The sequence below is a fragment of the Vidua chalybeata genome, chromosome 1 (assembly GCF_026979565.1).
Source record: "Vidua chalybeata isolate OUT-0048 chromosome 1, bVidCha1 merged haplotype, whole genome shotgun sequence".
Lineage (NCBI taxonomy): Eukaryota > Metazoa > Chordata > Aves > Passeriformes > Viduidae > Vidua > Vidua chalybeata.
The window spans coordinates 121,243,951-121,254,489 of NC_071530.1; the positions used below are offsets into that span (position 1 = coordinate 121,243,951).

The 10,539-nt window shown below is 42.8% G+C and overlaps 1 protein-coding gene across 1 annotated transcript; it reads right to left on the reverse strand.

Moving 5' to 3' along the window:
• Positions 1-2,659: 2,659 nt before the first annotated feature.
• Positions 2,660-9,881, reverse strand: RPL7 (ribosomal protein L7). The gene is made up of 7 exons (XM_053938121.1): positions 9,778-9,881; positions 8,560-8,662; positions 8,097-8,263; positions 7,318-7,455; positions 6,844-6,953; positions 5,527-5,737; positions 2,660-2,740 (listed from the first exon to the last, which is right to left on the reverse strand). Exons 1-6 carry the CDS (start codon positions 9,789-9,791, stop codon positions 5,529-5,531), a joined length of 741 nt encoding a protein of 246 aa, XP_053794096.1. The 5' UTR covers positions 9,792-9,881; the 3' UTR covers positions 2,660-2,740; positions 5,527-5,528.
• Between the last annotated feature and the right edge of the window lie 658 nt (positions 9,882-10,539).

Below are 10,539 nucleotides of genomic sequence, written 5' to 3' on the forward strand. Positions count from 1 at the left end.
TTCCAAGAACCTGAACTTTATCATAGAATGTTGACAAAGAATCTGAATTAATTTTTGTTTAGGGATTGTCTTTGTCTGCTACATTTTAAACTTAAATTGCCTCATAAATGCTCCAAAATGTATGCATTAAGTAGACTGTACCACATTTCTAGTGCAAATTCTGACCTTAGCTATCAGATTGTGAGCTGTTTCTGTAAACACCTACTATGAAACATGCCTGAAAACCAGCACCAAAAATCCTGAAAGCTATCCCATAAAAGGTGACCAATTACACCAAATTACTGCCTCAAACACAGCTACACTTTAGTATTAATTTCCACACTATGTACTAATGTTTTGCAGCTGTTACCTGAAAGAGGATTTCAGAGGCAGGCAAGAAAAATGAGTTGCTTAAGTACCCTGAAAACCAAATTAACTTTCTCCTCACTAATGCTTTACAATGTACTCCTTTAAACAAAATCTGGGACCTATAGGGCACTCTTATCAGACAAGCAAGGTCCTACAGAACTGATTAATTTAATGAGCTCATATTTTCTGCTCTATACCTATCATACAATGTCTGTGATCCATTTGTATGGCTTTATTATGCTTGCAAAATGTGCAAAATGAGTTAAGAAACTAGAACGCGTGTGTGAGTCAGAGGAAAATAAGTGAAAATGCCGTAGGGAAGTAGTGAACACACTACCAACTGAAACAAATGAACAGGGATACCAAGGTCAACTGACTTTTCTTGGGTACATCCCTCCCAACACGCAAAATTCATTGCTTGTTGGTGCAATTCTAAACTGAAGACTGTACTCTTACAAAATCAATTCCATTAATTATGCAATGTGATTATTGTAATTTTCACCATAATATTTTCCCTTCATCCAGCAACTTTACAAAAATGCTTTTCTTCCTTGTAAAACAGCTTATCACTCACTTTATGAAAATGCCTAATGAAATACTTTTAGGGTTTCCAACTCATTGACTCATTAAACCTCTTCAAGCATGTAGTCCCATTACTTGCACTGAATAGCTGTAATGAAATGCTTAATTTTTCTGATTTAGTGCAGTTAGCTTAAATGGACTAAGGTGTTGGTACTTTTGTATTTAGACACACAAGCAGCTGCGTTACTACATTTGGGAGCTTGGCTCACAATGGGGGAATTATTAGTTCTGGTTTTAGAACTCTCTTGTTCAAGTAGCAGGAAACACTGACCCAGTGACTGACACTCAGCTCTTTTGCCAATGTCCAAATGAATTCACAAACAAAAGCACCCAACTATTTTTAGTTAAGCTGCCATCATAAATTTCCATGCTATTTAAAAACTAGCTTCTGAGAAACTTTAATAAACTACCATTGTTAAGTTTACTTTAAACTGAAATGCAGAAATAAGCTCTTGCAGAAATTGTCACAAAAATCAATGTCAATGAATTTTATATGGAGTTCCTTCACTGGCAGTTTTAATATAGCTTGCCTGTACCTGACCTGAAAAAAGTATGTCAGAGCAGACACAACTTGTTGATCTGTTGCACCAAATGCCTCAGCAAGCTAAGACTCCTCCAGTAAAGTGCTTGCAAGATGAGAAATCAGTCTGAATGCAGTTACGTGTTTTACCACTGGCTTTCTAATCTGTTCTCTACTACACCTACACATTTATCAGCAACTCATCATATGCTCATGAATACTGTGCTCTTCCACTTTATAGTATCTGCAGTCTAACACTGCAAACACATTATGTCATTAAACTGAGTGATTACATTGAATGTGAAAAAAAAATATTATTTTGTTAAGTATTTTATGCTTCCTTGGTAAAAAATACCTGAAGATGTTTCAAAGCTGGAATTATCCAGCTCAGAGGTCCCCAGCACTGCAAGGACATCAACCAATTGAACAAAGTACAGAGGAGGGTCATTAGGAAGACTAGGGGGATGGAGCACCTCTCCCATGAGGACAGGCTGAAAGAATCAGAATTATTCAGCCTGGGCAAGAGAAGACTTCAGGGCGACCTAATTGTGGCCTTCCAGTACCTGAAGGGAGCCTACAATAAAGATGGAGAGGGACGTTTTAACCAGGGTGTGTAGGGACAGGACAAGGGGCAATGGCTTCAAATTGAGAGTAGATTTTAGGAAGAAATTCTTTACTGTGAGGATGGTGAGGCACTGGAACAGGTCAGCCAGAGAAGCTGTGGATGCCCCATTCCTGAAAGTGCTCAAGGCCAGGTTGGATGGAGCTCTGAACAACCTGGTTTAGTGAAAGGTGTTCATGGTAGGGGGATTGAAATTAATTTTTTCTTCAAGATCCCTTCCAACATAGGCCACTGTATGATTCTCTGATCTTAAGATGTTAAGAACAGATTTACACTTGCTGCTTCTTTACATAAAAAGATTTTCACACAGCTCTCTGGTGCACTACAACTAAGCAGGAACCCTGCCCACTCAACAACAGCACACAGATCAGTTTGCCATCTATTGTTGCAACTCAAAACCTCATCTGTTACCTGCACAAATCTGTCCAAATTTTCCTCCTCCAAATGAAGGTTAAGCAGTATCTACATACATACATCTACTGCTAATTCAAACTATGGCTCTTTGAAACACATGACTCCAAACTGAATCTGACAAACGCTGCCACTTCAGAAGAGGATCATAAGAGACCAATTGAGACAACAGACTGTTTTGTGCAAGATTGTTTTATTAATAGACCAGACCTTGATATATTGCAGATGGGCATCTTTGAAATATTGCAGCTGGGCACCTGCAAGGCAAAGAAGAAAAAGGTATCATTAGGCACGTGTAGATCTGAAACAACTCTAGCCACATGAAAAAGTAATACATTATTTAAGACTGCAGTAGTCTCACACACAGTAACTAATTTCTACATTAACAACTCTTCACTGAAAATAGATTTTGAATACCAGACCTAACAGGATAAACATTTCTGCCTTGAACCAATAATACGTATACTTGATATTTAAAGACATGCCAAGACATTGTGCATATTCTAACTTTTGCTTCACTTTTTGGCACATTTCAGAGACTGTTCACATACAAAAATGAAAGCAAAAAAGCTGACTTGGGTCCAGTTTCTGTAAAGTTTGCTTGAAAAACTGATGAAATTCAGTATGTTGCCAAGACTGATTGTCAACATTTGCTTTCAAGTACTATGCTCTTTCCTCCCAGTCTGTATGAATAAATCAGTACTGGAAGTCTATTTTTTTCATTCACTTGAGACTATCACTTAAGAAATAAGTGACAAATAGAATAAGAAATAAAGACAAACAGCAGGAAACTAACTACTTGTAGGAAAGAGGAATACTCTTCTTTAGATACACAGCCTTTCATAATGACATTACCCAGAGAGTACTGTCAGTATGGCACCTGAACCTACTACTCTAGTTTGCCTTCAGCAGAATCTACAACCTCAGCAGAAACTACAACATTCTTCTATTTTCTACATCTAGGCTACTTGCATTTTAAACATGTGCTCTATTCACAGCAGCAAAAAATTGAAGAGACAAGAACAATCAGTTATCTTAGATTTCGTTTACAGGAAAACCATAACAACTGCTTATAAGCATAAAATAAGAAACTGCAAGGTCATTTTCTAAATTAAAAGATGAAGTAAAGCTCTAATGTATGCCACTTATATGGGATGCTGAGCTACAAGTCCAGTGAAACACATGAGCAATTAGATGAATGAATATCCCTTGTTTCTGCCAGTACACCAACCCTCCCAGGCATTTACAGCAACTGCAATAGTGAACTAGAAGCTTCCCATCTCTAGGAAGGCTCCTGAAAACAACACTACCAGTATACATCTGTCTTTCCTTTACCAGGGAAGATAGAGGAGAAAGGATCTACACTGACAGAAAAGCTGCAGTGTTTCCATTAAAAACAGAATCATGCTCAGAAATCAAGACAGGAGCACACAGTCCTCCTCAGCCTTGGCTATGCACCAACTTCAAGGACACATTTGCCAGTACTGAACTTCAAGTTTCTGCTACCAGCAGCAAAATTTCTACAAGAATAGTACTGGGAGTAACTTAGCATCACCCCAGGCACCAAACGTTACAGCAATTCTGCTCCTCAGTTACCAACATCTTTCCATAGTTGAGCTAAAAGGCTTTTCAAGAACACTGTCCCTGTAAGGAACTATTTTCCTGAAGTTGCAATTTCCACATGCCATGTCAGTGGTGCTTTAAAACTCTGCTGACTTCACACAGGGGAGATAACAGCACAACATGCAAGGAGCTTTAACTGAGGAAATCAGCAGCCTACAAAAAAGCTTCAAGAATTAACACTGTCAATCAAATGGAAAGTATCTCCTAGATCTCCTTTAGCTCCTTGGACAGAAAGCAGACTCCAATGAGCTCAATTTGCTGTAAAAGTATTTTTAAAAGACTTGAGGGAAAAACAAAACAAAACAACATAAAATTTCCTTCCCTTCAGAAACTTTAATTTCTGAATTTTAGCAAATTTCTGAATCATCCAAATGCAACTGCACCTGTTTTAAACTGTAAAGTTACAACACTACCCATTTTTATGAACCAATCCTCTGAAGCTAGAAATTCGTAAGTAAACTGCATATCTGATCTAAAAGAAAAACCAGAACCTTACAAAAAACAACCAAACAAAAACCCTAAGCCAAACAAATCCCAACAAACCAAGCAAAATAACCATTTTGACTTTGGAGGAATAAGTTTGGGGAAAATTAGGTTTTTGTTTGATATCCTTTCCAAATATCCTAAGACAATGAAATTTTCTTAAATTCCAGCATACCTGTCAAACCAAAAAGATAATTGATGGAAACTAAGATATGGGCAACACTTAGTGTTAGTAGTTTAGTGTCTAAAAAGCAAAGCGAAGTACAAGAACTCTGCAAAAGTGTTGGCTTTGAATGGCAGAGACTTCTCACCAAAGCAGGAACAGCAGAGTGACAACAACAAATAAGACATTGTTTGGAGTAGGTCTTACCTTTAGGACACAGCTGTCACTGTTAAATCACTCTAAGTGTTAATAAACCTTCTCATTTTTAAAGGACAGACTACTCAAATGGGCAAATCATTCTTTCAAAATTACTAACTCGGTCACTATACATGAAAGCTTTAAATGAATAATTGTGAAGCTTGAACAAGCTGAAATTTTAGACCACTCCTAATCAGGCTTTTCTAGAAAACCTGAAAAAAACATGGTACTTGCAATCACAAGGCTTCAATACTATTAACAGATTATTAATGAGGCTTGAAAGTTTTAGCCAAGATCTCAAGGCTTCCCAACACAAAACCAAACAAGGCTTTAAAACAAGTTATTGGTAATGTTTGTATTTCCTAAACATATCAGTGACACTGACAATTTAACTTCCCAAACAATTAAGCTTTAGTAGGACTTCCAAAATAAAACCAGAACACTATGTTGTGCAAGTAGCTTTATACTGTAGGTACCACCCAAGAATGAGCGAGCATCTATTAAATGTGAATGTCTGACAAATAATGACAGCAGCCTGCAGAGCTGAACAGTTGATTGCCTTGGGCAGTATCTCACCATTAGTTCATTCTCCTTATGAGTCTGTTGATCTGGTCTTCTCTGTTACCAGCATCCCCACCTTCCACAAAGTGGATTGTTTTCTTCTTCATTCCACCCCGAGGAGAGGATAACTTGAAGGGCCAAAGGAAGTTGTTCACAACTTTGAAGTTCTTGCCAACAGTGTAAATTTCATGGATCACATCTTCCATGCAGATGATGCCAAGCTTTCCTAAAATTCAGACACAGTTTTCAGAAAGACTTCAGAGGCACTGGTCAATAACAAACTAAAAATTATCACATTGTTACTGTCGTGCCTACTTATTTTGATAAACTTCAGGAAGTCAGAAACCACTCACTTTGTTGTGAAACTGAATGACTGACTTTTCCAATTAAAATGGATTAGCTGCAGCCAAGTCAACATTTAGATGGCATACTTGGCAAGAGGCATCAGTTTCAACTGTTAAATATTTGCTGCCAGCAGTGAGAAACAATAAAAAACAACCCGCACTTACTGAATCTTAGGAAAACTGTTCTTTGGAGAAAAGCTAGATTAAATACACCTAAACCACTGCAATGTGTAACTCAGGGAAACTCACTAGCTATTAAATTAGAATGCTGAATAAATGCTACAGCATGTTTCCTTAATGCTTTTCCAGAGTCTTCAGCAGTATGTTACAAGTTAACTCTTGTAAAACACAGTGCTAAAAAGAGATTACAGCAGAATACATGTATCTTTAAGATATTTATCCACAGCACAGGAAAAGAAATACCCAGGACACAGCCTAATCTGAAGGAAAATGCAAATCAAGTGCCAAAAAATGGGAGAGACTTGAGTGGTCACTTTCACTCATTCTGGCATAACTGCAAGAGAAGGGATCTTCCCAGAGCAGCCTATATCCCAACTGTTCATCATGCTTTGCTCTTACTGAATACACTGATCACTACGTAGTTCTTTCAACAAGTTTAAAAAGTCTGTTTACCAGATCACAAAAGTCAAAAACAAAATATCTAATATTAAAGTCTGAAAGTTCAAAGCTGTGATGACTTTTTCATGCCACAGCACCTTTTCTTTACTCAAAGACATACTGACCCCACAAAGGTCAAAGAGGTTACATTTAACATTAAAAAGGCTAAAATTTGATTCTTTACACCTGTTTTCAATACTTTATGATGGAAGTTGCTTCCAGTTCACTTTGTATTAAACAACTTGGACAGAAGTAGAGATCCTAACTAAACACCAGTGTACTCCAGTGACATGTAAGGACAGTTGCCCAGCTCAGCACTGATCACCCCAAGGGGAGCAGCTGGCTTCCCGTTTTGCTCAGTAGAATTTACCAAGGCGTTTCTGGATCAGGCGGTTGTCTGTCAGAGCAATGCGCTGCTTGTTGATCTTGCCGTAACCTCGCTTGTAGATCAGCTCATGCACAGACTTCAGGTTGGGGTAACTGAAACAAAACAGTCACGTTCAAAAAAAGAATTTTAAGTCTTTGCCAGCTACATTTCAGGGCAATGTTAACATCCCTGATCTGGACTTCCACACCAAACAACTAAAGATCATTTCAGCATGTAAACACAAAAGCAAGAGAGAAGCAGATCTCACACCAACTTCCCAAGAACACCAGTATGAGAGTGCAATCATACCTAGCAGCCATTACCTTTAAAGCACTGCCTTAACCATGTTTTCAATTCAAAGACAGGCAAGCACACAAAAGATAAAAAAACCCTGCAAGTCCAGAATAGCAAAATGCAAAACCTGCTCAACACTTGCACCCTGATTAGGTACAACTGGGCCTTGGGCCTTTCACTCACCCCCAGGCAATGTAGGGTTCAACAATCCGCAACATGTTGATAGAGGCTTTGTTGAGTTTTACAAAGGTGCCGTTAAAAATCTGCCGCAGGCGAAGAAGCTGCAGAACCTTGCGAACCTTAGGGCTGACACCATTGGTACTGGAGAAGAAAGTGAAACAGTCTGAATTATCAACATCCCAGGTAGCTACGTATCAGGTTAAAAAACAACCCCTAAACACAAAAGCACTGTTCCCATACGAAAACACATTTCATGAATTACACAAAGCAAGCTTAGTAAATTAACTTACTACTGCTATACATTTCAGTATGAAGTTAAAACATCCATTTCCATGAAAATAACTAAGTATTATACTGAAACAATTTAGAACTAGCCTTGCGCTACCCTGAACATAATTCTTCCAGTCACACCTATTTTTTAGTTTTCTGTAACACTTTACCAGAGTAGAACAAAACAAACACTTGAAGAACAGCTCAGCAGAATGTTTGGGAATAGAGCATGTAATTTTACCAAGTTAAAGGTGAGAAAGAATAATTGTCTGCATGTATTTTCAGCATTGTCTTCTTAAAAATCAGGGATTCCTGAGAACAGTAGGCAGCAAAATGATTTAGCCCTTAAACACTCCTCAAGGGCATGTACAGTATCTACCAACAACTTCTCAAGCCACTGGTAGAAAGCTTATCTTGTTGATGTATTTAAGTCCTCAAAACAGAGAGGCAACACGAAAGCCAACTTCAGTACTTTTGAACATAAAATTGCCTATATCTGTACACAACCTTACCCTCTTATCCTGATCACAAATGCCAGTTTTGGCTCAGCTGGGACGTAGTAATTGCCAGCTTTCCGGGCCATCCTGGCCATACGGATCTCCTGCCTGTACATGTGCCTGTACTCCTTGTGGTAAGCCTGGGCTCTTGCATAGATGAGCTTCCTTTGTGCCTTGCGGTACTGCAATAAATTGGAAATGGCTTAAAGTTACAAAATGCCTTTTAACACATGAAAATCACCTTCAAGTAACATGCCACGTTCTAGAACTTCCCCCAAGTAATGCAGATCAGTATCATACAACTCAGAACAACCCTCAGTGATGCCCAGAACTTTGTTATCACCCACTAAAAGCCAATTTTAGTACAAAACTTAAAGAAAATATCAACATACTGTGAATTTCTGTACTGCATCAGAGTAGCAGCAGCTGCTACTGCAGCATATAAGCAATCTAGGTCAAGGGATCAGAGGACAGTCACCTTTTTTATAGCCAAAATCTTCTTCTGACGTTTGGCTTTCATGACCGCGTAGGCCTGCCGCTTCTTCAGCAGGCTCTCGGGCACAGAGGGCACCTTCTTTACTCTAAATGAAAATAGAAATAAAAGCTTTTAGCTGGTAGAAAGAAACTCAGTGACAGTACATATGACAAATATCAAAGCTCTCAAACATAACATGTGTGCAGGCCTTGCTACCTTGAGCCATTTCACTGCATCTTCCTCATCCTCACTGTTCCCAGGCCTGGAAGAGCATCCCAGGACAGCTCCCTGGGACTGAACTGGGTGATTTTCTGGTTCAGAACTTAGACCATTCACATTTTGTACCAGACAAGAAACCCTGACAGACCAACCAGAGCTGCACACAACTGTAACTACAAAGACTGTCCTCCCTTGCTACAACTGCTAAGAAAACAAAGTCATTTCAAGATAACTTCTCTCTGATCGATATACATTTCAACAGGTGCTTGAACAGGAAAAGCTTATTTGGAAGTACTGTGGAATTTATTTGACAGGACCCTCAACTTGCTCAGACTATGACAGAGTGGGTGATGTTGGAAGGGACCATAGTGGGTCATCTGGTCCCAGCTCCCTGCTCAAGCAGGATCGTCCCAGAGCACATGGCACAGGTTGCATCCGGACGGTTCTGAGCACCCCCAGCGAGGGAGACTCCATAACCCCTCTGGACAACCTGTTCCAGTGCGTGGTCACCCGTACGGAAAAGAAGCTCCTCCTCAACTTCAGGCAGAGCTTCCTAAACATCACTCTGTGCCCCATTCCCTCTTCTCCCGGAGACTTTAAACTCTTAGACACGACAAAACTTGTCAGAGCAGCGTTTATAGAGCCACAATCACCCTGACGAGCGCCTACACCGGCCCGACGGACAATCGCTCCCAGCTCCAGGCCCAACACAGCCCTGCCCGCTCGCCCACTCGAGAGGAACTCGCCGCCCCGGCCCCACATTCCCCGGCCACGACGGCGCTCGGGGCCCGCTCTCCCTCCCCACTCCGCCAAGGGCCGGCGGCCGCAGCCGCCGCCTGCGGAAGGGCCGGGCCGGCTCCATCTCCGCCGCGCCGGTCCCTCCCCTCCCACCGCTCCCAGCCCCGGCGGAGGCGCGGCGGCCCCGGGGGCGGCGCGGGCAGGGCTCGGGCGGCGCGGCGGCCGCGGATGGCGGCGGATGACGGCGGGCGGGACGGGACTCACTCCTTGTCCGCCATGGTCAGCGCCGGAAGAGAGGGGCGTGCGCATGCGCGGCGCGCTCTTAGCTCATTCGCCCGCGCAAGCGAGGCCCTGCCCGCCGGCAGGACCCCGGGTTTGGACGTCCGCCGTTGTGCCTGACCGCCGTGCGAGCGCCGGGGTGTCCGGCGATTGCCTGAGGTAAAAGTGTCTGGGAACTGCTTCCGCCCAGCAGGGCTGGAGCCGGCTGCGTCCCGGGATCGGCTGTATCCCGGGATCGGCTGTATCCCGGGCACGGGCTGTGTCCCGGGATCCGGCTGTGTCCCGGGATCGGGCTGTGTCCCGGGCACGGGCTGTGTCCCGGGATCGGCTGCGTCCCGGGATCGGCTGTGTCCCGGGATCGGCTGTGTCCCGGGATCGGTCTGTGTCCCGGGATCTGGCTGCGTCCCGGGATCGGCTGCGTCCCGGGATCGGTCTGTGTCCCGGGATCGGCTGTGTCCCGGGATCGGCTGTGTCCCGGGCACGGGCTGTGTCCCGGGATCCGGCTGTGTCCCGGGATCGGTCTGTGTCCCGGGATCGGCTGTGTCACGGGCATGGGCTGTGTCCTGGGATCCGGCTGTGTCCCGGGATCGGTCTGTGTCCCGGGATCGGCTGTGTCACGGGCATGGGCTGTGTCCCTGGCACGGGCTGTGTCCCGGGATCGGCGGTGTCCCGGGAGCGGCTGTTTTTCGAGCACCGGCAGTGTCCCGAGCACGGGCTGTGTCCTAAACACTGACTGTGTCCCGAGCA

Bases quoted from the DNA above. Each gene is read 5' to 3' on its own strand.
- RPL7 (XM_053938121.1), bottom strand. The intron at 7,456-8,096 runs GTAAGGTTGTGT...TTTCTTCTCCAG, and splicing joins TTTGTGATCAGGATAAGAGG to TACCAATGGTGTCAGCCCTA. The intron at 5,738-6,843 runs GTAAATTCTACT...TCTGAATTTTAG, and splicing joins CCTGATCCAGAAACGCCTTG to GAAAGCTTGGCATCATCTGC.